At 43.4% G+C, this 27,158-nt stretch overlaps 1 protein-coding gene across 3 annotated transcripts in view; it reads right to left on the reverse strand.

Annotated features, from left to right (window-relative positions):
- The window catches only part of LOC137321769 (kinesin-like protein KIF3C), a 190,276-nt gene that overhangs the window by 52,912 nt on the left and 110,206 nt on the right, over nt 1-27,158 (reverse strand). For 2 of the 3 annotated variants that reach the window (XM_067984424.1, XM_067984425.1), the window contains 2 exons: nt 16,496-16,597; nt 10,482-10,616 (listed from right to left, as the gene is read on the reverse strand). In XM_067984424.1, coding sequence (XP_067840525.1) covers nt 10,482-10,616; nt 16,496-16,597 — 237 coding nt within the window. The remainder of the gene's footprint in view (nt 1-10,481; nt 10,617-16,495; nt 16,598-27,158) is intronic. The other variant, XM_067984426.1, reaches the window with a different exon arrangement.

Genomic DNA, 27,158 nt, shown 5'->3' on the forward strand with positions numbered 1-27,158 from the left:
GGTTTACCCAGTCAATATGAAGATTAAAGTCCCATACCGTTATTGCATTACCCTTGCTACATGCTCATTTCCTGATTTATACTCTGTCCAACACTATAACTACTGTTAGGGGGCCTATAAACTACTCCCACCAGTGTTTTCTGCCCCTTGTTATTTCTTAGCTCAGAAAATCAGGATGTAGAATCAGTACGGGTGGGGCTAAGATTCCTTCTCACTACTGCCTTTATCTCATCCTTTATTATCAGGACTACCCCCTTCCTTTTCCATTTTGCCTATCTTTTCTAAAAGTAAAGTACCCTGGAACATTTAGTTCCAACCTTGGTCACCCTGCAACCACGTCTCAGTAATGGCTATATCATCAAACCCATTTATCTCTACTTGTGCCATTTATTAATCTACCTTGTTACAAATGCTTCGTGCATTCAGATATAGCACCTTTAATTTTAACTTGTTATTATTTTTCCCTGATGTGACCTGAGTCACTAACGCCCTATTGCCTTTGTTAAACTCTCAGTCCCTTTCTGGCACACACTGCTTGTTTTTACCCAAATAGTGACTCTGTTCGACAGCCTTGACTTTTCTCTTTTGGCTAATAAATTTACCCTGACCTGAGCCCTTCCCCCTTCTTATTAGTCTAAAGCTCGATCTACCGCCCTTGTTACTTGATTCACAGGACACTGGTGCCAGCCAGGTTTAAGTGGAGCCCATCCCAACAGCTCCTTCTTTCCCCAGTACTGGTGCCAGTGCCCCATGAATTGAAACCCCTGCTTCCCAAACCGCTCTTTCAGCCATGCATTTAACTATCTAATCTGTTTGTCCCGACACCAATTTGCTCGGGTAGTAATTCACAGATTATTACATTTGAGGTTCTGCTCTTTAATTTGGACCCGAGCTTCTCAAACTCTCTCAGCAGAACCTCATTCTGAGTTCCACCCATGTCGTTGGTCCCTATGTGGACCAGACAACTAGATCACTCCCTCCTGCTTCAAGTTCTTCTCCAGCCACAAGATGTCGTCCTTAACCCTGGCACTGGGCAGGCAACACAGCCTTCAGGACTCCTGGTTGTGGCTGCAGAGAACAGTATCGATCCCCCTGACTATACTATCCCTTAACACTACCACATTCCTTTTCACCCCCCCCCACATGAATGACCTCCTTTACCACAGTGTCGTGGTCAATTTGCCCATCCCCCGGGCAGTCTTTGTTCTCATTCAAACAGGTAACAAGTACCTTGTACCTGTTGGACACGGTCAAAGGCTGAGGCTCCTTCACCCCCATTGCATCTGGGGTCCCCTTACCTGCCTGACTCACAATCACATCCTCCTGTCCCTGACCATTGACCAAATCTAAGCCACTACCTAACCTAAGGGGTGTGACTGCCTCCTGGCTCAAAGTAACCAGGTAACTCTCCCCCCTCCCTGATACAGCGCAATGTCTGCACCTCGGACTCCAGCTCAACAACTCTGAGCTGAAGTTCCTTGAATTGCAGACACTTACTGCACATCTGGTTGCCTGGGATCACGCTGCTCTCCACAAACTCCCACAAGCTGCAGTTACGGCACACCACCTGCACTGCCATCTCTACCAAACCTTGTTTTATTTATTTACTTAAAGGTTTTATGTAATTAATTCACTTGGTTTATTTTTAAATTAATTTATCGAGTTCAAATTATTAATTTAATGAAGTATCACTAAGTTATAGCTTCAGAGTTTAAACCACTCCCCCAGCTTAGACAGAAAAGAAATGTGTCACTCACCCAGTCACCAACCTGGTGTCCTCTGATGTTACTCTTTCAAACTTCTGCCTGTGTTTGAGTTGGTCTCAGCTTTATGTGCTTTGCTCTCAGTCGCTGGTTCTGCTCTTGGGCCTCTGCTCCTTTTATCCCCAATAACCACTGAATACACTAACCAATGAACAAAATACTTATTGACTTACCCTCGGCGCTCCTCCTTGCCTTATTTTGATTCCTCCCTTTGTATGGCTCCCTTTATGCTCTGCTCAGTCTTAGTCTATAGTTCTTTGGTTTAAATCACTTAACACCCCCTTCCCCCTTTGCATCTAATTCCCACACTCACCAAATTCCCAGCTGAATGTTCTCACTGTTAACACTTCCTCTCTCTTTTTCCCCCAACCTCTGTGCTCAAGCTCTGGTCTCCAACTAATGGATAATAATTCAAGTAAACTACTGGTTGATATACAGAGAGGTCTTTACAGGTGGAAAAGTTGCACCTTTCTCAGAATGTCCTCAAAACGAATGTGATGTACAGGTAAATATATTTATCTATCTATATAATTCTATTTTGCACATAATGAACATCTGCAAAGTATTCATGCTGAGACCACCTTTTCCGACAATTTGTCTAACGGTCCATCTTTAGGTGACGGCAGCGCTACATGTCAGGCTTCTTTGTGAAGTGCAGACGCTGAAGACAGGTCTACTCTTACATGCCTAGGAAGGACTGCCTGGGCCAGTAAATATGGGCCCTGGGTAAGTAATGTGTGAGGCATTGGCACACCTGCCTTTCTTCTCCCCTCAAGTACTTCTCCTTCTCCTCCAAATATAGGTGTGTCATTGCAACTGCCAAAGGAATTCCCATCCTGTCCACATAATAAGCCAAAAAAATTCTAAATTTGGAACCAACAATAAATAGTGCTACCCACCTTTAAGGAATCAAGTCCTTCAAACCTGGACATTCAGATGCTGCTGTGGCCATGTTACAAAGGCACATCAAAGCTCTGCAGTCTTGCCACATCCAGTCATGAATAGTGGTGGACAATTAAACAACTAACGGGAGGAGGAGGCTCTGTAAACATCCCCATCCTCAATGATGGCGGAGTCCAGCATGTGAGTGCAAAAGATAAGGCTGAAGCGTTTGCAACCATCTTCAGCCAGAAGCGCCGAGTGGATGATCCATCTCGGCCTCCTCCCGATATCCCCACCATCACAGAAGCCAGTCTTCAGCCAATTCGATTCACTCCACGTGATATCAAGAAACGGCTGAGTGCACGGGATACAGCAAAGGCTATGGGACCCGACAACATCCCGGCTGTAGCGCTGAAGACTTGTGCTCCAGAACTAGCCGCGCCTCTGGCCAAGCTGTTCCAGTTCAGCTACAATACTGGCATGTACCCGACAATGTGGAAAATTGCCCAGGTATGTCCTGTCCACAAAAAGCAGGACAAATCCAATCCGGCCAATTACCGCCCCATCAGTCTACTCTCAATCATCAGCAAAGTGATGGAAGGTGTCGTCAACAGTGCTATCAAGCGGCACTTACTCACCAATAACCTGCTCACCGATGCTCAGTTTGGGTTCCACCAGGACCACTCGGCTCCAGACCTCATTACAGCCTTGGTCCAAACATGGACAAAAGAGCTGAATTCCAGAGGTGAGGTGAGAGTGACTGCCCTTGACATCAAGGCAGTATTTGACCGAGTGTGGCACCAAGGAGCCCTCGTAAAATTGAAGTCAATGGGAATTAGGGGGAAAACTCTCCAGCGGCTGGTGTCATACCTATCACAAAGGAAGATGGTAGTGGTTGTTGGAGGCCAATCATCTCAGCCCTCGGACATTGCTGCTGGTGTTCTTCAGGGCAGTGTCCTAGGCCCAACCATCTTCAGCTGCTTCATCAATGACCTTCCCTCCATCATAAGGTCAGAAATGGGTATGTTCGCTGATGATTGCACAGTGTTCAGTTCCATTCGCAACCCCTCAGATAATGAAGCAGTCCGTGCCCGCATGCAGCACGACCTGGACAACATCCAGGCTTGTGCTGTTAAGTGGTAAGTAACATTCACGATAGACAAGTGCCAGGCAATGACCATCTCCAACAAGAGAGAGTCTAACCACCTCCCCTTGACATTCAACGGCATTACCATCGCCGAATCCCCCACCAACTTCCTGGGGGTCACCATGACCAGAAACTTAACTGGACCAGCCATATAAATACTGTGACTACAAGAGCAGGTCAGAGGCTGGGTATTCTGTGGTGAGTGACTCACCTCCTGACTCCCCAAAGCCTTGCCACCATCACCTTCTCAAGGGCAATTAGGGAATGGGCAATAAATGCTGGCCTTGCCAGTGACGCCCACATCCCACGAACGAATAAAAAAAAACTGAGCTACAGTGGGGAAGAAGTGAAAAAGTTGCTCAATCCAGCATGGGAGACGTTTAATTCATTTTGATAGGTTTAATGAGGCTGATGCTGACCAGTAGAGCAGATTTGATAAACTTGGCAATTTTCTTCACCACAAAATGTGGTACACTGGCATGTGTGCCTGATTCTGTGATCTGCACTCACCAATAGTGAGGCTCTGCACCAACCGCAGAGTCGTGTAAAATCAGGACTTGTGTCACACATGCATGATTGACTCAAATATCATAAAAAACAATAAATCGCTGTTAACTGAATAATACAGATTGCCTGAAATATTACTGGACTGTGAGGGAATCAGGTAAGAAGCCTGCCAATGGAGGATAAATATAAAGTTACCAATAACAGCTAGTAAAGGTTGTAAACAATTTTACAACACCAAGTTATAGTCCAGCAATTTTATTTTAAATTCACAAGCTTCCGGAGGCTTCCTCCTTCCTCAGGTAAATGTTCAGGAGCTCCTCGAAGCCTACGCATTTATACATATAGAACAATACATGGTGTTTACAGAATGCCCCTGCAACTGCCCGTTGCCAAGGCAATCACCGTGTTCAGACAGAGAGGTGTCACCTGCAGAACCCCCGAATACACATTCAACAAAAAAACAAACAGGGGCAGAAACATCCGGAAGGCAGAGAAAGCCAGCAAATGACCCATTATATTAAAAACAGATAACATTTGTTCGCTGGTGGGGTTGGAGGATGGAGAACCAGCTCAAGGGGAGTAACCAGTAAAGGGATGGAGAACCAGCTCAAAATATTTTTTGTAAATATCTTTAATCACCATTTTCCTTTGTTAGTTACCCAAGGAAATAATACTAAAAAAAGTCTGTAATATAACAAACACATAAAACCTTAGACAATTACGAAAAAGTCTTCCAAATTACTGATCAAATTGTCCATGTCTTGAGCTTTTCTTCTTTCCTGGAGTATGCTTTGCTAAGTCTGATTTTCCTGCCAATATTTTTTGGGCCTCTACGCATGCACAGTCTCAGTGGCAAGTGATGCGCCAGTACTGTAACAAACTATTCGAGCTCATATTACAAAGTTTCCAGCACACATGGCCAACATGCTCTGGCTCCACATCTGCCCAACTGTTATGCTCCTGGTCCAGGTGGGCCTCATTTGTGTCCTCCAGCTCTGCTCCCTGCCCACAAAGGCCAACCATTTCTGGCCAGAACTGATGAGCAATGCCACAGGAGAGATGTCCTTCTTAGATATATATTCCCCATTAGTTAGTGGAAGGAGGTAGGGATTATTGAGTGTTACAGTTCTTCAGGTTAATTTTGTAAGTATAACTAACGAGGGAGGCTGTAACTCCTTCACACTATTACTTTCAATACAGTACAAAACATAAGAACATAAGAAATAGGAGCAGGAGTAGGCCACACGGCCCCTCGAGCCTGCTCCGCCATTCAATAAGATCATGGCTGACCTTAGACCTCAACTCCACTTTCCCGCTTGATTCCCCTTGAGTCCAAAAATCTATCCATCTCAGCCTTGAATATATTCAATGACCGAGCATCCACAGCCCTCTGGGGTCGAGAATTCCAAAGATTCACAACCCTCAGAGTGAAGGAATTCCTCCTCATCTCAGTCTTGAATGGCGAACCCCGTATCCTGTGATTATGCAAGTTCTTGACTCTAGCCAAGGGAAACAATCTCTCTGCATCTACCTTGTCAAGCCCCCCAATAATCTTATATGTTTCAATGAGATCACCTCGCAATCTTCTAAACTCCAGACAGTATAGGCCCGTTCTACTCAACCTCTCTTCATTAGGACAACCCTCTCATCCCAGAAATTAATCTCGTGAACTTTTGTTGCACTGCCTCGAAGGCAAGCATATCGTTCCTTAGAAAAGGAGACCAAAACTGTACACAGTACTCCAGGTTAAGTCTCACTAAAGCCCTAAGCAACTGTACTAAAACTTCTTTACTCTAGTACTCCAAACCCCTTGCAATGAAGGCAAATAAGCCATTTGCTTCCCTCACTGCCTGCTGTTCCTGCATGCTAACTTTTTGTGTTTCGTGTATCTTGTATTCTCTGAATACCAACATTTAACAGTTTCTCACCATTTAAAAAATATTCTGTTTTTCTATTCTTCCTACCAAAGTGAATAACCTCACATTTCCCCACATTATTCTCCATCTGCCACCTTCTTGCCCACTCACTTAATCTGTCTATATCCCTTTGCAGACTCTGTCTCCTCCTCACAGCTGACTTTCCCACCCAGCTTTGTATCGTCAGCAAACTCGGATACATTACACTCAGTCCCTTCATCCAAGTCATTGATGTAGATTGTAAATAGCTGAGGTCCAAGCACTGATTCTTGCGGTACCCCACTTGTTACAGCCTGCCAACCTGAAAATGACCCGTTTATCTCTACCCTCTGTTTTCTGTCCTTTATCCAATCCTCATTCCACAATATATTACCCCAACCCCATGAGCCCTTACCTTGTGCAACAAACTTTTATGTGGCGCCTTCTCGAATGCCTTTTGAAAATCAAAATATACTACATCTGCTGGTTCCCCTTTATCTACCCTGCTAGTTACATCCTCAAAAAACTCTAATAGACTTGTCAAATATGATTTCCCTTTCATAAAACCATGTTGACTCTGTCTAATAATCATATGATGTTTTAAGTGCCCTGTTACCACTTCCTTAGTAATGGATTCCAGCATCTTTCCTATGACTGATGTCAGGCTAACTGGCCGAAAGTTCCCTGTTTTCTCTCTCCCTCCCTTCTTGAATAGCGGGGTAACATTTGCTACCTTCCAATCCACTGAGACCGTTGCAGAATCTCGAGAATTTTGGAAGGTCACAATCAATGCATCCACTATCTCTGCAGCCACCTCTTTTAAAACCCTAGGATGTAAGCCATCAGGTCCATGGGATTTGCCGGCTTTTAGTCCCATTAGTTTGTCCAGTACTTTTTCTCCAGTGATATTAAGGGCCCGATGTTCGCAGGGCTGCGGGTTCTCGGCGGGGGGGCTATCGGGCGCGTGGGTAACGCGCCCGGCGAAATGAGTCAGCCACCTGCACGATCGTAGCATAATTGGATCCATTCACCTTCTCCTCCGGGTTCCCCACTGCTGATCTGCGCGTCGGGCGGGCTGCGCATGCGCAGTAAGATCTGTCAGCTGGAGGAGCTCTATTTAAAGGGGCAGTCCTCCACTGACAGATGCTGCAACAAACAGAAAAAATTACAGCATGGAGCAGCCCAGGGGAAAGGCTGCTCCCAGTCTAATGATGCCTCACTCCAGGTATCAATACATGGGGTGAGGAGGAGGGGGAGGACAGAGATCTCCCCCCCCCCGGTGGGCGGGAGGAAGCGGCCTGCCTCTGCCGCCACGAAGGCCTGGCTCGAGGTGGCAGAGGAGGTCGCCTGCACCACCAACATATCGCCCACCTGCATACAGTGCAGGAGGCGCTCCAATGACCTCAGTAGGTCAGCCCAAGTGAGTACACTTACTCATTCCCCTACACTCCGTCTGCCACATCACCGCCCCCACCCCACATCTCCTTCTGCACTGCCAACACTACTCTGTCACATCACCCTTCATACCCACTCAAACCTCACCCTCATCTTACCTGCACCTACTTACCTCGCCAGTACTCATCCCGCCACTACCACTCAACCCAATCCTCATACAATCTCATGGCTCTATCTCATACTCACCCTCTCGTGCATCTCTTTCACGGCCAGCCTCACTCAACCTGCCACTACCTGTGGTGCAGCCACAGGGCATGCATCACATATGTGCAGTAGGCAGCATAAGGCAAACGTGTCATGAGCATGAAGGGGATGCACAAGGGTGTTTGAGGGTTTGTCATGGTTGTTACTTATATTGAATTTCTGACCAACTCACATTACATACTATATTGGCACCACTACTGCCATGTCTTCGCGAATCTTGTCTGGTTTGTGCAATAATGCCCTCTCCTGAGGATCACTATGAAGACCCACAACTGATGCCACCCATTGTGTCACTGCAGAGTGGGTGTAGGTGTATTTGCAGGGCTCTTTTGTACAGACGACAGAGACGTCGGCGATGTCCTCAGTGGCACCCTGGAAGGATGCGGAGGAGAGATTGTTGAGGGCAGTGGTGACTTTGACAGCGACAGGTAAGAAGATGGTGCTCGGGCCAGCCAGGAGCAGCTCGGCATGAAGGAGGCTGCAGATGTCCACGACTACATGTCGAGTGACTCTGAGCCTCCGTGTGCACTGCTGCTCAGAGAGGTCCAGGAAGCTGAGCCTTGGTCTGTGGACCCTGTGGCGAGGGTAGTGCCCTCTGCAATGCATCTCTCTCTGCGGTTGCCCTCCCTCCTGCTGTGCAGGTGGATGTGTCACAGCACTGTATTGTGGAGCTCCACGTGTCAGAGGTGGACGGCGAGGCTGGTGATGCTGTTCGCCCTCCGAGGTCGTCATGACTGCAGCTATGGCGGCCCCCATCCGGAAGATGTACATCTGAGGGGGTCCGCAAGGTAGGTACATTTCTCTGGACCCCGGGGTAAGTGTGCAAGTTGGTGACTTTGATTGTCAGGAGGAGGGTGGTGGAGGCCAAACTTTGTCCCAAGTAACAGAGTGGCCTCCTGCAATGGGTGAGGGTCCCTCCCCCCCGCACCTGTCAAATGGACCTTTGCAGCTGCCACAGGCTGACAGCTGCAACACGTCCATTTGAACTGGGAGTGTTTCCCCCAGTGTGGGAAACAGTCCCAGTTTGCTCTAAAATCCCACCCCTCTGCACAGAATCCCTTAATCAGGTCAGTAAATGACCTGAACAAGCAAAATAAATAGCGTCAAGTGGAACCCCGCTGGCTTTAATTGCCTGCGGGATTCCCACCAGCGGGGGCTGCGCGCGCACGCCGGCGCGTCAGCGGGGAACCCGGAAGTGCGCGGGTTCAAGGCGGGCTCCGGTCCCGCTCCGGGATTTCCCGATTTTCGGGGCCCCCCGCCAGGAACGCACCCGCTGGCGGGTGCTAAAATGCTGCCCTAAATGTTTTAAGTTCCTCATTCTCATTTACCCCTTGGTTCCCTACTGTTTTGGTATGCTTTTTGTGTCTTCTACTGCGAAGATAGATACAAAATATTTGTTTAACGCATCCGCCATTTCCTGATTCTCCATTATAATTTCTCCTGTCTCAGCCTCTAAGGGACCAATGTTTACTTTTGCTACTCTCTTCCTTTTTACATACTTGTAGAAGCTCTGACAATCCGATTTTATATTTCTTGCTAGTTTACTTTCATATTCTATTTTCTCCTTTTTTAAAATCAATTATTTGGTCATGTTTTGTTGGTTTCTAAAACTTTCCCAATCCCCAGGCTAATTACTCTTCTTGGCAACGTTATAGGCCTCTTCTTTCAATCAAAGACTCTCCTTAATTTCTTTAGTTAGCCACGAGTGGATCACTTTTTCCATGGAGTTTTCATTTCTTAGTGGAATGTATACTTGTTGAGAATATTGAAATATTTCTTTAAATGTTTGCCATTGCTTTTCAACTGTCAAACCCTTTAATTTAATTTCCCAATCTACCTTTGACAACTTGCCCTTCATCCCTATGTAATTGGCTTTATTTAAGTTTAAGACTCTAATTTCTGACTTAAGTGCATTACTTTCAAACTCAATGTGAAATTCTATCAAATTATGATCACTCTTCCCCAGAAGTTCTTTTACTGTGGGATTACTAATTAACCCTATCTCATGACACAATACAAAATCGAAGATAGCCTGTTCCCTGTTGGTTCCATGATGTATTTGCTCTAGGAAACCATCTTGAATATATTCTATGAACTCATCTTCCAAACTACCTTTGCCAATTTGACTTGCCCAGTCTATATGCAGATTGAAGTCTCCCAATGATTACTGCATTACCTTTGTTGCAAGCTCCTACTGTCCTATGGTATAGCTACAATTAGGAAGCCTATTAACTACTCCCACCAGTGTTTTCTGCCCCTCATTATTTCTTATCTCCGCCCATACTGATTCTACTTCCTGATCCTCCGAGCCAAGATCCTTTCCCACTACTGTCCTTGTATTATCCTTTATTATTCGGGTTACACCCCCTCCTTTTCCACTGTGCCTGTCTTTTCTAAACGTCATGTACCCCTGGAATATTTAGTTCCCAACCTTGGTCGTTTTGCAACCATGTCTCTGTAATGGCTATTAGGTCAAATCCATTTATCTCTATTAATTCATCAATCTTGTTACAAATGCTCCATGCATTCAAATAAAGAGCCTTTAATTTTGACTTTTTATTGTCAATCAATAACATTTAATTAAAAAAAAGGACAGAATAATAGGTAAAGTATTAAGTCATTTCTTACTTTTTTTCTCACCTTTTTCAGCTTTTTGGTTTTAATTTCTACTTCTTGCTGGAGCGAGGTGTACGTGTCTCTCAGTTCCATTGTCTCCTCATCTCGTAGCAGCATCTGCTGTTGTATTTCTCGCTCTCTCCGTTTCTGTTTAAAGGAAAAAGTAGAACTGGTAAATATTACATTTTTTTCCATTTCTGTATAAAGATTATTTCACACAGATTTTCATTAATTTTCACATTTCTGCAACTTTGTAAAAAAAAATTCTGAAGTCTTTTCTCCTCACTCTTTCATAGGCCTGTTTAAAATTTACAATAATTGATATGTTGCTTCAAATTCTTTTGTGCTATTTTTAGTGCACAGGTTAACTCATTTGCCTTAGATTCCTTTGTGTGTTATTTTAACAAAGCTGCTTATTTTAATTGGGTTGATGATTTTCGTAAAATTTGACAAGGCAGCATTAACCAGCATGCTAAAAATAATATACACAGGAAATTCAACCCTATGGCATTGTTAGCGAACTTTTATCCCTTTAGGATAAAATATCAGATTTTGTCAATTGTTCTCTTATTTCAGTGAAAAGAAGTTGCAGAATTTGCACCCCATACAGAATAAAACTGCTAACTTGATGCACAGACCACTAATACAGAGCTGCCACTCTCCCCATCAAATGCACAGAGTGAAATTGAACAGCATTTTATGGTGGATAGGTTGTGATGTTTTGGACCTCTCTTTGGAACTGAGTGGAGTTAAGGTGAAATCAAGTTCAGCCAGGCACTGGAGGGTGATATTGAATGGAGACTGGTTGGGTTGTTGATCAAGGAAGAAGCGGAGATCCCGAACATTCCTGGTGAAAACGAGATGAGAGAGGCCGGAGAATCTGCAATCAGTTTGATAAAGGGTACACACTTGAAATGTCATTGCCTGTCTTTTCTCTTTGCAGAAGCATCTTAGGACATTTTTCTATGTATGAAACATAGAAAAATAGGACAAGAGTAGGCCATTCGGCCCTTTAGGCCTGCTCCACCATTCAAAATGAGTATGGCGGATCGTCTAACTCAGTACCTTGTTCCTGCTTTTTCCACATATCCATTGATCCCTTTAGCATTAAGAAATATATCTATCTCCTTCTTGAATACATCTAATGACTTGGACTGCACTGCCTTCTGTGGTGGAGAATTCCACAGGTTCACCACCCTCTGAGTGAATAAATTTCTCCTCATCTCAGTTCTAAATGGCATTCCCCATATCCTGAGACTGTGACCCCTGGTTCTGGACTCCCCAGCCATCGGGAACATCCTCCTTGCATCTCGTCTGTCTCGTCCTGTTAGAATTTTATACGTTTCGATGAGATCACCCCTCATTCTTCTAAACTCTAGTGAATATAGGCCTTGTCGACCCAATCTCTCCTCATAAGTCAGTCCTGCCATCCCAGGAATCAGTCTGGTAAACCTTTGTTGCACTCCCTTCTTGGCAAGGACATCCTTCCTCAGATGAGGAGACCAAAACTGCATACAATACTCCAGATGTGGTCTCACCAAGGCCCTGTATAACTGCAGTAAGACATCTCTGTTCCTGTACTCAAATCCTCTTGCAATGAACGCCAACATACCATTTGCTTTCCTAATTGCTTGCTGAACCTGAATGCTCGCTTTCAGCAACTGGTGTACAAGGACACCCAGGTCTCGTTGCACCTCCCCTTTTCCCAATCTATCACCATTCAGATAATAATCTGCCTTTCTGTTTTTACAACCAAAGTGGATAACCTCACATTTATCCACGTGATACTGCATCTGCCATGTTCTTGCCACTCACCCAACCTGTCTAAATCACATTGGAGCCTCTTTGCATCCTCCTCACAGCTCACATTCCACCCCAGCTTTGTGTCGTCTGCAAACTTGGAAATGTTATATTTAGTTCCCTCATCCAAATCATTGATATATATTGTGAATAGCTGGGGCCCAAGCACTGATCCCTGCGGTACCCAACTAGTCACCGCCTGCCACCCGGAAAAAGACCCGTTTATTCCTATTCTCTGTTTCCTGTCTGATAACCAATTCTCAATCCATGCCAGTATATTCCCCCCAATCCCTTGTGCTTTAATTTGTGTGGGACCTTATCAAAAGCCTTCTGAAAATTCAAGTTCTCCACATCCACTGGTTCTCCCCTATCTATTCTACTAGTTACATCCTCAAAAAACTCCAGTAGATTTGTTAAGCATGATTTCCCTTTCATAAACCCGTGCTGACTTTGTCTGATCCCGCTAATGCCTTCCAAGTGTTCTGTTATCACATCTTTTATAATAGACTCGAGCAAGTTGTTGTTACAGATGCTGATTGATGTGCTGTTTATTTCTAGCATTTTCTGTTTTTATTTCTGTCACTCTATACTCCTTCAACTGCCAACATCTCAAGACTAGTTCTCTGCTTGCATAGCAAGATCACGCCTAGTACAAAAGGTACAAACCCAAAATGGAGGAGTTCGAGAAACTATAAACTCATACGAGGTCATGGTGGACATGCTTGCCATAGAGCATTGAGAAAGTAAGGAAAGGTGAAGCCAGAGGCATCGTCCAAGTTCAGGCTAGTACTAATCTGCTCGTGCTATCTCTCGTCTTCCTTCTCACTCACTCAAGCATACCACAGAACCACACAATCTTGTGTTTGATGCTACAACTGCATCACGTGTGAGCAGTTTTGCTTCTCACGAATGATACAGCCTAAATCCCATGTTACGCATGAGTGAGTGTCTCTCTCTCTCTCTCTCACCTCAGTCAGTTTGGACCTTCAGACCAGTTTTCGCTTCACACCATGCAGAGTGTGAATGCACCATTCTGGACATTTTGCAGATAATGTTCAGCTATTTTTGTTTCTACATAAATAGTAGCTTCATGTTTTGATGCCAAAAAACCTTAAGGAAAAAAAAACTCCACCCTCCCACAAAAAAAAGCCAGCACTCAAAAGCTACAGAAAGGAAAATTAAAAAAGACAAAAAAAACCTCTGCCGCTTTAAGAGCTCCTTTGTACATGGAGCTGCCCTTTTTGGCCCACTCCAGATGGGTGGGCACAATACACATTCGAAATAGATGGAGAGTGTGCTTGGGACCAGTAGCTTTTAAAATTAAGCTCTTACACATCTAATGGGTTAGTTGTACAGTTTTTACCTGACAGATTTCCTGGCACTCATGCACCTTCTGCAGTTGAAAAATCTGTCCCATTAACTAAAGACATGCTTATTTCGGCACTCAAGGAATCCTAGGAAATATTCTGTCCAGTTGAATTGTGCTTAATATACATTTAATTATTTGGTTTTGTTTCTAACATTATATATTCCCACTTTGGATCTGCAATTGGTCCACAGTCTTCACTGGTCTACAGCAATGTGTCCATTTCCCACATGAAACGAAAAAAAATTGTTTTGATCTCTTTGTCCTATTCTGTTTTCCTCTGACCCTTCCAATTCTCCTTTTACTTATCCAAAATACAATGGGTTTGCCCAGACAAACCTTCTTGTGATTTACTGGACTTTCAAAATATCAGCCCCAATTCTAACCTAATCTGTCCGAATGGAGCATAAAATTGGGTAGGGTGCAAATCAGGCGTCCGACCCAAATCCACCCTGTTCTTGCGGGGTGGATTAGATTGAAATTTGGTCTATCGTTGCAGATGTTTTTACCTGTCTGACTCTCTGATTTTGCTAAGTTGAGACTGATGTATTTCCTTATCAATTTCCAACACTTCCCTCCTTTCCTAAACAAGATGTGGAGATGCCGGTGATGGACTGGGGTTGACAATTGTCAACAATTTTACAACACCAAGTTATAGTCCAGCAATTTTATTTTAAATGCACAAGCTTTCAGAGGCTTCCTCCTTCGTCAGGTGAACGATGTGAAAATTTTCACATCGTTCACCTGACAAAGGAGGAAGCCTCCAAAAGCTTGTGAATTTAAAATAAAATTGCTGGACTATAACTTGGTGTTGTAAAATTGTTTACAATTTCCTAAACAAGTTGAGGGAGAATTTTCACATCAATGGAAAAAGATTTGCACCTGCCGATCACACGGAGAGCTATATTCTTCAGTTTCCTGGGTCAGCTCATTTGCATTTCCTTTGGAGCAGTGATTGTCGTAATTCCCATTTAAAATGGACGTAATTTGCTGGACTGCATCAGAGAATTAGAATGCAGCTTTCAAAAAGGCTTCATGGTTTCAAAAGCTTCAGGATGAAGACTACAGCAGCAGCTCAGAGAAACAGTGGGGAAGGAATAGTGCTTGGCTATATAGTCATAATGTGGCATTTTTCATGAATGTTTACAAAAGGAGCAGCTGGCACACGCAGCCAATCAAGGCAGCAAGACATGGCACACAGGCAGAGAAGAACCTGCAAACCCACCTCGAAGAAATTGAGATCAGGCGATCAAGACTGCTCGGTGTCTGTGGCCACAAACTTGCCAGAATGTCACTCGTGCCACCTGGGGGGAGGTGGCCCTGGCACTGACTCGCAAATATCTCACCCCCAGGACTACAGACCAGTGCTGCAAGACATTCAATGACCTGACCAGAACAAGCAAGTTAACACACACTGCCGTGGGTGACCTGGGCAGAAACACTCTCATCCTCTGAAGGTAAAAACTGTGCAACTAACCCTTCACAATGCACTCTGGTTCAGAGGAGCGGCACTAACTTGGTATCTCACAGTATGGCTACCCATCTCCACTAACAGCAATTAATTGCATGTACAACCCTAAAACCTCTTACTCCACCTTAACAAGCTGATACCACTATATCTCTTACTTCATCTCGTTCACGCAACTTTGCACACTCCTCAATAGCTAACCTTCCCCTAATTTACTCAACCTTGTTGCAGGAGGAATTGGCACACAATGAAGTGGCATTCCCAATCTCAAATCCTATGAACAGAAGGCCAGGGAGCTCATGGAGAGTTACTCTGTTCTTGCTGTGGGAGATGGCGAGGTCGGTGGCCTATTGCCAGCGCCAGGTTAGTGACTGAAGACCGATGCTGTCGCCATAGCATCTCTGAAGCACCACACATGCACAAGCTCTCACCCCTTCTCTGTCTCCGTAATCCCATGGGGGTAATGGTCACCCATTTTTAGTTTCTACCATCCTTTCCTGCAGATCAACCACTGCAACTGTGGGTACAGAAGAGGAAGATGATGAGGAGGATGATGGTGAGAAGGAGGAGAAATGGAAACACAACTACCTCCTTGTGAACTATATGGATGATGAGGAAGATAAGGGGCATTCTGATGAAAAGGGAGATGAAGGAGAAGGCGGCAGAGCCAAGCCCACCCATGAGCTCCTGCTAAAACCTTGTGCCTGGTGTTCCTCTGCCCCAACCCTCTGCAACTTACATCCTGTATCACTTGCTTGTTCACTCCTATGCACCAGCTCAGATACTTTCACCCGGAAGGGAATTAGATAGTGTTAGTGAGAATGTGATACCAGGCGATTCACAGGGCATGAGGGGACCAGAGGAGGGGCAAGTAGGTGAGGATATGCCACCTTCCCAGTGGAGGGCGAAGAGACGGCCACCTACGGCTTCGGAGTTGTGAAGCCCAGAACTCAGAGACTTACCTGATAAGTATGATATTTCTTGAAAATCTTTATGTGTAAACTCGGAGATCAGTCTCTGACAACGTGCAGCAACTGACAGGTGAGACTCTGAAGTCTGCAGCTCTCACTTGCGATATTAGGGAAGCTTTGTCTTCACTGAAGACACCACTGGAGTGTGTGGCACTTTCACTGGAACCTGCAGCATACCCCTGGAAATGCTAATCAATATATTTTCACAAATCTGTACATCATGACTAAATACAGGGGTATTCACATTATTTGTATGAGAAGCATATTATGTGGTTTGGTTCATCAAGCACATTCTTGACCATAATCTGCACTGTCAAGGATTTTGTAAAATTTCTTCATTACTCTTGAAGATAATTGAACAAAACTGTAAGAGAAAACTTCAACATTACCAAACCATTAAGCCAACAGAAGAGGTGTTCACCTGCTCTGCAATTTCTTGCCTCTTCTGCTCCAGCATTTTTTGTTGTTCGTTGGTATGGTCCATGATGTTCTTGCCCCCGACCAGCAACTTGCTTTCCATAGCCTGCAGAAAGTAGAGAAGATCCATTTACAACACATCCACTGAACAAGTCTTTGGAAGTTCCAATTCTGGAGTAGTAACAAATATTTTGAACGTTAAAAGGAGAAAGAACTTCTAAGAATAAATTTCCACATCTGTGATTATTGCAATTATGTAATGACACCAGGAAATTGCTGTGCTGCCTGGGCTGACAGGTCTTGAAGAGATGGAGGTTATCGGTTTCTCAATGCCTGTTTGTGACATCAGAAAAAGGTTGTTGAAGCAGTCACAAAAATACCAATTAAGCTCATTAATTGGGAGATTGATCCAATTTGTCTGGCCACTCACTTAAGGAACATGTATACCCATTGCCCATTAACACAGCTAAAACTGGCAAGGGGAAATTTCTTCACCAAATGGCAATATAACAATACTGAAGCTTGTTCTATTGTGGCTACCAGCATTCTTCGAAAGCGTGGAGTCAATTTTGACTTTTGGTTGGCCGACTGTTGGGGCATGCCAGTGGAGGTGCAAAATATGTGGTTAAAAACAAACAGTCTTAATTTGATCATCATCAAAATCGATCAGGCCTCCCACTGGCAACATCAGGTGAGTGGGACAATTTCCCCACCCACTCAATGTCCACCTGAATTGAAAATCACTCCTGTGCTGCAATGAGTCACATAACGTTTATTTCTCCATGTAGCAGACCCCCTGCTATTTTGTGTGAAATAGAGCAGTTCCTCTTGTTCTGCACCAAGTTCTTTGTACCAAGTACAAAGCTGTTGTGAGCCTTTTCTCACAAAGTCTTAAGTTCTCCTGGACAGTGGATGGAAAGTGAATGTAATCTCAATCTTTTATGCCTATGTATGCTGGCTGGTATTTGAAACCTCATTATTGGTAACCGTTAAGGGGACATTCATTTTTTTGGCTTCAAATAAGATTTTCCCCTCCTCTGATTTCACATGATTTTCTCTATTTTCAACATTGCCCATCATCATGCCTCTGAAATGCCCTTATTATCATCCTAAATTTTTTGCAACTTCAAAAACGATATGGACTCTGCAGGCAGATGACTTTTCTTCCTGCCTGCTTGATGCCTCCAATTAGCCTCTCTTGCATGCTCTATCTGAGTTCTCTTAGCTTCCCACTTCATTTGCCAAAATTCCTCTTCTTTCCTGCTCCATGGCTCCAAGGTCCCCCATCATCTTGCTCTTCTCTTCAATGGCTGCCCAGGTTAAGAATAGCCATGTGCGCATTGCGCTCCCTGTTGTTGAGAGCAAGGCCAAGATGAAACTTCGGCAGAGTTGTCATGGAGACAGAGGTCGGAAGAGTAGTCATGGAGAAGGAGGTCTGCCTGAGCAACAGTCAGCCTGCTCGCTGCTGAGTGCTAGCTTTCCTACGCCACTATAGACCTGGAGTGCACATTTCAGACATGCTAACAGGTCTGCACCTTTCATTAATGTTTGCAACAAAAGCAAAATTCTGTGCCTCCAACTGATGTATAGTTTTTCTAAATCCGAAGTGGTTTTTTTCTTTTAAATTTGAATTCAAAAAAAAATTCTCCCATCACAAAGCAAAGCCTTTCATTTATGACCTAAAGCTACAGTAAAAAAAAACATTAAAAGGGTGAAGTGTGAAAGGTGAGTGTGATTTAAGATTTCTATGCAGACTTCATTGTACTGGCAAAGTCCTCACTCATTATAGACAACTGTTAACCTGGCATTTATCACTGAACAACACAAAAGGAGACGAGTGACATCTAGTATTCAAAGCAAAATACCAGTCCGATTCGGACCTTCCAGAGGACACAACACACAGGAGATTATGATGGCCTCATTAATGGCATCCCCAGTGTCATGAATATTGGATGAGATTTGCTGCTCCTTTGTCAAGCCCTTCTGTTTATTAATAGAGAAGAGGGAATCGATGCTGCTCTGGATATAATAAAGCAATTCATAGGAGTTAGATTCTAAAACAGATGCCATTAGTTTTTCATTACAATTATTCAGACAGCCCACTGGTTTTAGTTACTAAAAATAATAAATCAGGTGATCGAATAGATCCACATTGATTTCTGTAAAATGGGTTTGAGTAGTTTAAAGTGTATGGAAATGGAGCAACCTTTGTGGAATCTCACCCACTGTCTGACATTTAAAGCCGCTTTTATATTGCGCCAGGGCCTGTGCTACTGGTGCCAGCTCCCGACGTCTGGGTCTGATGCAGACTGCTGCAACCTGAAAATAAACTTGCCAGGATTCACTAAGACCTGGTTGTTCTCATTGCCGGTGAGAGAAAGGACACAGGCATATTGTCCAAAGTATTTTAAAATATATTGCTGTTGGCTAAGAATATCTCTTATGTAGTTATTCTCCTATGGCAATGCACACAGGGAATGAAAACCAAATGTAATCTTCAGGTGAAGTGGGGTGAGAGGGCGGGGTAGAATTTGACCAGGGTTCAGGGATGTAATTCATTACACATTTTAAAAGTTAAACAAACATTATAATGGTTAAATGGAAGAAGTTACAGCAATTTGGGAAGCAGAAAAGTAGAGCTGGTTGAAGATTGGAGTTTGTCTTATAGTAGCAGCTCAGGAGCTGAGATATTACAGCACCACCATTGATGCAAGGGTGTATTTACACTAAGACAAGTTAACATACAGTTTCCACAATAAATGTGGACATAGGAATTTATAATGGAAGTGTGCGTAGATGTAAGATTTTTAATATATCACTAGTCAATATCTCATGTCGCATGAACAGTAGTCTTCAAGTTAAGCGGGGTTAAAGAACAAGGGATAATTGAACATATTGATAATTGAAGGCATGCAGACATTACATTTTTAATAAGATACTAGTCAATCTCTCATGGTGTTACCATCAGCGAGTCAACATCAAATATAGTCTTGGGTGAAATGGGATTGGAGGGCAGGGGAAAATTGGGCCAGGACATACAGGTGTAATTTTGAAGTCATATATTCTGTCCTTTTTTTACATTTCTATTATAAATTCCTATGTCCCAATTATAAAGGAAACTGTTCATATAAATTTATCACATTGCAATTACATCCTCTGACCAGTGGTGGTGCTGAAGCATCACTTGATTTTATTTTCAGTCCCATGCACCTGCTCAGACACTTTCACACAGGGGGAAGTAGATAATGTTAGTGAGGATTTGGCAAGGGATGATTCACAGAGCACAAGGGAGCCAGAAGACTGTAAATGGGTGAGGGTGTGCCAACTTCCCAGCAGAAGCCAAAAGAGAAGTCTGCTCATTGTTTTGGAGTCAAGAGACCCAGAGCTCATGGGTACTTACTTGCCTTACAAAAAGGATATTTGAGGAACATCACACCGATGCGCAGGCTCAGAGATCAGTTTCCGAGTATGTGAGTCTACAGACCTCACTCGCAGCAACATCAAGAAAGATTTTCCTTCACTGCAGGTATCAATGGAGCATGTGGCAGCTTCACTGGAATCGGTGACTACCCCCACCTCAGAAATGGCCAGGGGTTATTCAATGCCCCCTTCTCTAAAGAATCACAGACTGCAGCACTGGTTGCAGTAGGGGAGAAAATAGACAGCAACCTATGTACTGGCTTCCAGACCCTGGAGGCCATGATGCGGCCTGCTGTACATCAACGCTTCCAGGATCTGATTGGTGGCTTCAGACCAGGCTCCCCACTGGTCACTTTGAACTCAGACCCAGGGCCCAATGGAATGGCAACAAATAGAAGTGACTCGGCAGAATCTGCCATTTCTCAGAATAGCAGCACAAGCCAGGTGTCCAGTCTTCACCCACAGAGCATCACATCAGTGACACATAGGAGACAACAGGCTGCTCAGGCACAAGCTGCAGAGATGCAGCCACCAGCAACCCCATCCCAGGAGCAAGGTTCTATCAGAGGCAAGCCACCTCAGTCACATGAGCCTTTTGTAGCACAGGAGCAGCCGACTCCCTCTTGTGATACTGGCTCTCAGATTGTACCTAGGAGAAGGACTAGAATAGGGGAAGCATGGTATTAGGAATGAGTAGGTCAGCTTTTGTTCAACTGGGAGTTTGTTGTTTTAAAAGGAAGTAGGTGCACTTCTGATGTGCTTTGTTCCTCATGAAGATTCGAGTCTTACAAGAAAGGGTGATCTTATTTTATGTTGGCATTTAATCAGGTGATTATTATTGGCAGAGTCATGTTGGGTAAAAAGGTCTAATGTGTTGTGATATTCTAGGAGGGGCACAAGATTGAAGGATTATTCCTGTTTTTGAAGGTGGGGGAGAAAGTTAGACTGCATTAAACAGATGAGAAGACTTTCACTCTGATTCCCCTTGCAGCAAGCACTGATAGTCCTCTGAGTGACAGCCACCCTGATGCTCTCCTCCATGTACTTCTGCCTTTAAAGCACCCATAGCCAGGGATGTCCAAGTCCAAGCCTTTTTGGATGGTGAAGTTGTGCAGGACACAGCAGGTTACAAATTTGAGACAGGGCCATGAGTAAGGGCTAGCAATAACTTTTGACCCATCTACATTTGGGAACCCTTCCAACAAAAGTTGAGGAAATTGCGGCTGGAGGGCAGGAACACTCCCTCACGCCTTATTTCCTGCCATCTGCTTGTGCCCATTGGAGGTGCAGGCACTCCATGTGCCATGCACCCCCCCCCCCCCCCCCGCCCTCTGTCCGTGGGGTAAGTCCTGGAAATCTTGGGGCAATGTATATGGGTTGGAGACAGAATGTCACAGATCTCAATACCTTTTTTCTCTTCTCTTCTCCCAGAAAAAAAATATTCCCTCAGCTACACAGGAGAGGAATAGTGGGGTCATAATTTACTTGGATTTTTAGAAGGAATTTGATAAAGTACAAGTTAAAGTTAGTTACGGCTCACGTGATTAATGCCAAATTAGCTGGTTGGGCTGAAAATTGGCTTGGCTGTGGAAAGAGGTGATGATCAAGGGATAAAATTCTACCTGAAGGACAATAATGAGCAGACAGGGGTCTGTTCCAGATCCCCACCCCCCACCCCCACCATCCCTGCTGGTCACACTAATGAAGTGATTTGTAAGAGGATATTTCATATAATGCTATAACATTTTCTGATGATAAAAGGTTCTATGACCAGATTGGAAATATAACGAAGATAAGTAAGCTTTGAAATTATGCAATTCTGGGTGGAATGTCAATCCATTAGATTTCTGCCTTTTTTGCATTCATCAGCGAATTCCATTTTGAGGTCAGGCAGGACTTTGTTCTGCCCATATCACTTACATAATTGGTCTACTTTGGGGGCTTATATCATTGCACTACTTTGTCTGAGGCTTGCATGGGCAACCCCCGGAATTCTGCTAGCCCCGACAGAGCCTATGCGTGCCAACAGCATGCTTAGGTCCCATTCGGAGCCTAATGAAGGCCACAAGAGCTAACCGTCTATCATTAATCCAAACCACAACCATTGCAGAGTGGCCTTGCCATTCTAGAGAGAAACTTTAAAAAAAAACTGCTGACTTTTGGCTGGACCAAATCCAGAACTCTTTCTCCCTCTCTCGGAGCAACAGGCTCCAAGGTTCGCTGCCACCATGGGTCGGGCTGCTTGAAACATCTGTTTGTATTATTTAAGCGACAATGGAACTGGGATTTGGGATGGAGGTCAGCGGTGGGTCAAACTGTTGGGCGTAAGTTCTGCCTTACCACACTTAGCCCACACAACAGCACCACAGAATTTGTTCCCTATAAAGTGTTTGAGCCTATTTGTAGACTTCAATTTCTGGTAAATGCAAGGTAAAGCACAATGGATCAGAAAATATGAAACCTGCAGTGGCACCATAATGGACTGTTGATCAGCAAAGGTGGAAAAAAAAGATTTGAGTACAGTTACTGACCATTTGTTGAAAGCTTCTAATCTATTTGAAGCTGTTATCCACAAACCTAAAATCGACACTATGATGCAATCAAAGGGATTCAACCGTGAGTCCAAGAGTTATGAGAGCCTCAGTTCGGTGACTTGTAAAATTACATTTATAACACTGCATGCCATTTGGAGCACCTTTCTTTCAAAAAGATACTGATGCACTGCAAAAGGTGCATGTAAGTGTAACAGGGCCGATTCGAGAACTTACAGTTCCATTATGAAGATAGATTTGCAAAACTCAATTTGTTCTCACTGGAGACAAGAACACAAAGCAACATGATCCAAGTCTTCAAAATGCTTTTTGAACAAATTATTTGACAAAGAATTGGGGTATTGAACTGAAGGGCACAATTTGATTAACAGGCCTTAAAAGGGAACTGAAATTAGATTATTTTTTGCACTTGTGGAAGACTCTCAACCAAACCAGTTGATTCTGTATCAATTAATTTCTTCAAAAAAAAAAGCTAGATAAAAATCTGGGATTGAAAGTTAGTTTAGACAGATGATCAAATCTTCCACTGGTCATGATGGGAAACAGAGGAATAATTAATTTCCTTGGCTTCAGTTCACATGTCCACCCAGTGCATATTGTGGCTCATTTTCAAAAGCTGTGCTTGTTATATTTTGTTTTAAAATAAATGCTTCAATTCTTTCTGTAATCTCTTCACAGACAGCACATGCTCCTCTCAGTCAGTGCAGTTCAATAGAGCGAGAAATAGAATATGAGAAAGACAGACTGACAGTGACCGTGTAAACCCCACTCATTATGGCACTTGGTTGTTGATCTCCATGGTTTTAAATGGGATAAAAGCCTCTGTGCTAAGCTGAGAATTCTTAGCAAGTTTAACAGTCTGATTGTCTTCAGTGTCCTGAGCCAGTGAGTGAGAATAAACTAATCACTCCTGATTGCTATCCAGTGTGACTCTGCTCACAAGTACATAAGTATGGACACTGAGTAAGGATATGGTCAGGTTTGGGCAGACGGGTTTGGCGGTCGAGAAATCCAGCAATACTCACTGGTGAAGAATGGGTGAAATGCTGGTGGGTTGTCCCTGTATGTGGAACTATACCCCAAACTAAGTCACCATCTTGCAGGCAAGTGGAAGAGTTCTCTGGCTTCTCCACGTAGTGCTTCATTTCATTTCCTTTTTAACTTTTACCTGTCTTCACAGAGTTATTTTGGCAACAGAAGATTTATTTGTAGTTGATGAAATCAATCAAGATCAATTTTCTCCGCTACTTCCTACCCACAACACACCAAGAGAGAAGAAAAGTGATCACAGGATTTGGACAGTCATCGAGTTGGAAGGAAGTCATTTCTTGCTCCTGGGCCTTCATCAGTTTTATTAATTTTAACGTGCCAGGCTGCCACATGATTTGTAAACAAAACAGAAAAGAAAAAGCTACGAATCACAGAAGCTGCATTTAACAGAAAATGACCTTAGTTATTGCACACTTGAAGTTTCAGCACTGAAGGCCTCCCTCTGTATCTCTGTTTCTGATTTAATGGATAAATGCACTGTGGCTTTCATATTGAGCAGTACAGACCAAGATGATCAGAGTTTTGATTGATATGGAGACAGTTGATCAGCAGCAATGGGGATGCTACAAATGGCCTCAACTTCCTGAGGATTGGGAAGTGAAAACTGACTCGTTGCCAGTCCTGATTACTGTCCAGTGACCTTGTTGCAAAGAGTATGTGGGGAACATCGGTAGGACATTTAGCCCCATGGAGCTTGTTCCGCCATTCAATTAGATCATAGCTGATCCATTTACCCGTCTTTGTTCCATATCCCTTGACGTCCTTACCCAACTGCCCGATGATTTGTAAATGAGGCAGCTGGCAGTTGAAAATTAGCCCCATAGTCTCTGAACTGAAAACAGACTTCTGAATGTATATGTCCAGCTGTAATCTCCTAAACTCTGTAGATCTAGACGACACCGTTAATTTAATGGATAGTAACAGAAGGAATATTCCTTCTGTAACTATCGAAAGTCTATGCATATTTTCTTTTTGTCACACTTACTTCCTGTGTCACAATTTGTCATGCTTGGGTAGTACATTTAAGTGCTAGGTATGTATACTTAACTTTCTATCCTCCCAATACTGCATCTCCTCAAGTTCCATCTCCCCTCTAAGTTTCTCTCTTTAACACTGCAGGTAAATATTGTTTTACCATTAGTGACATTTTATGCCCTGGATCAAGTAACCATGTCAGGTAAAATTTTTATTTTATTACATTTCAGGTTAATTTCACCTAAACATTAAGTTTATTTTAACCCGCCTACCCTAAATTTCACTCTGTTTTAACGGAGGCATTAATCGGTTTATTTGAAACTTTTTTAAAAAAAGGTTAGCCATTCTGTTCAAATTATTTTGGCTACTATTTGATCTGAAGACGTTACGTTTTCATACAATCTTATTGCACAGCATAATTCCCAGGCTTGGTTGTGTACCACCACAGCACAAGATGTTCATTGTCAGAAAGAATATAAATCCAAACATTTCCTAAAGCAAAACCATGACAGAAAGTATCGTTTCATCAAGCTCCTTCTCCCTCTGCAGTTTCGTACTCTGACCCTAATTAGACATGTCACTGAATGGATCGGTCCTCTGAACCTGCTTAATTAGATATCTCAATGAAAGAAGTGCCTGGTGGGAGGGGAAAAGGAACAGATGCTGCAACATATTGCTTGGGGTGGGGAGGGGATTATGTGATTCATAATATTCTAATTATTCTAGAAAATATACATACTGACAACTTCACTTGTGTTATTTCACGAGCATAAAAACCCGAAAGACTCACCCCAAGCACTGTTGGTGAGAGCTAGAGAACCAGTATCTCGAATCAGTCTGCAGAACATCTCACCAGTCATTAGTGAGATATTGTTTATTCTACATGGCTGAAGGTTCCTGACAATTTTAAGAGAGCCTGTAAAGGGCCAATTTGCCAGGTTGGTAATGAGAAATCAAGAATGCGATCAGAAACTTAGTGCCATTTACAAAATTTAAAATCAAAGACCAACAGTAAAAAAAATAAAATTACTGGAACATTCACAGCACAGCAGGAGACGTCTTTTTTCAGTTTGGAGACTGAGGTGCCACATTGTGATCAACAGGAACATTTCCTGTGCTCGTGACTAGCCATGTCATAAGAGTTCGAAAAGAAAACGCTTAGAATGTTGCTAAAAATAGGGATCAGAGGACACCTATCTCTCAGAATTACGATTTCTTGACGCACAGTTTGCCTAGCAGCTCAGCAACAGAGGCGTTAAAGCCAGTTTACCCTCGGACTCTGCCACGTGAAGAACTTACATTGTCTGAAAATTCCCAAATAAGTAACAATGGCCCTTGAGTTAATGCTGGAATTCATGTTAATATATGATTCCTTTCAAAAAGCAAAAAAACTGAACATGTTGGAAACACAGGTCAGTCAGCATCTGTGCAAAAAACAGGCAAATTGTTGTTTTGGGTGATGCTCTTCTCGTCTTTTCCTTGGGCGTGGCTCTCAATGTCTTGGCTATTCAGAGCTTCTTCGTTTCTCTAATTTCGTTAATCTTTCTCTCCAGTGCTTAATGTAAAATTCATCTCAGTCAACATTCTTTTAAGCAGATTACAGACCATTCTATCAATACTTCCTTTCTATTTTTGTTTATGTTTTCTCCCTTTCCATTATTCTGATTCTATTATGGCTTTTGTTTTTTTAACCCCCATTTCTCAGATTACTTAACTTTATTGATCAATGGAAATATTAATTTTCCCAATTATAGCAGAACCTCAATTAACCACATTCCAATTATCTGCCACATTTTTCATGGGACATAGCCTTTTATTAAAATTATCTGCAGCAAGATTAAATTCCACAGCATCAGAATTTTGGCAGGCTCTCCAATCATTTTATTTTGCCCAGTTCAATGCAAGATTAAAATTTTGAGCTCAGTAAACTGAGCCACAAGTGACAGCAAATGAGAACTCACACTAAAGTGTGCTGATGTCGTCACACCATGTCATGATGTCAAGAGAAGGACGCACATACCAAGTCCTGATCACCAGTTTCACTGACCAGCAGCAGTCAGGAAGATGCAGTAAAAACTTCCCTTCCTGGTGTCAACCTTAGTAAATCTGTAAGGAGTCGTACAACACCAGGTTGCAGTCCAACAGCTTTATTTGAAATCACAAGCTTTCGGAGCTTTGCTCCTTCGTCAGGTGAGCTTTGCTCCTTCCTCACCTGACGTAGGAGCAAAGCTCCGAAAGCTTGTGATTTCAAATAAAGCTGTTGGACTATAACCTGGTGTTGTACGACTCCTTACATTTGTCCACCCCAGTCCATCACCGGCATCTCCACATCATTCGTAAATCTGGTAAGTTTATGGTGAGGTTGCTGCCGGCTGCCTAAGACTCACTATTAGCTCCACATAAAAGCAGTATTATTCTATCCAAAGCCCCACCAGCATGAACTCCCCAGTGGTGTGGTCATACTTCGTTCTTCCATTCGTGCCTGGGTTGCCCACTTCGCCCTCAGTATCAGTTATCAGTAGAATGAAAATATTGTAAATTTTGGGGGAAAATTTAGATTAAATCGAGGTTAAAAAAAATGAATCACAGAAACCACAGAATCCTCATGAACTGTCAGACACATTTTGTGGTACTGTTCTCACTGGGTGTGCTGAGGCCACTGCATGTGTG

Source organism: Heptranchias perlo, chromosome 5 (assembly GCF_035084215.1).
Source record: "Heptranchias perlo isolate sHepPer1 chromosome 5, sHepPer1.hap1, whole genome shotgun sequence".
Taxonomy (NCBI): Eukaryota; Metazoa; Chordata; class Chondrichthyes; order Hexanchiformes; family Hexanchidae; genus Heptranchias; species Heptranchias perlo.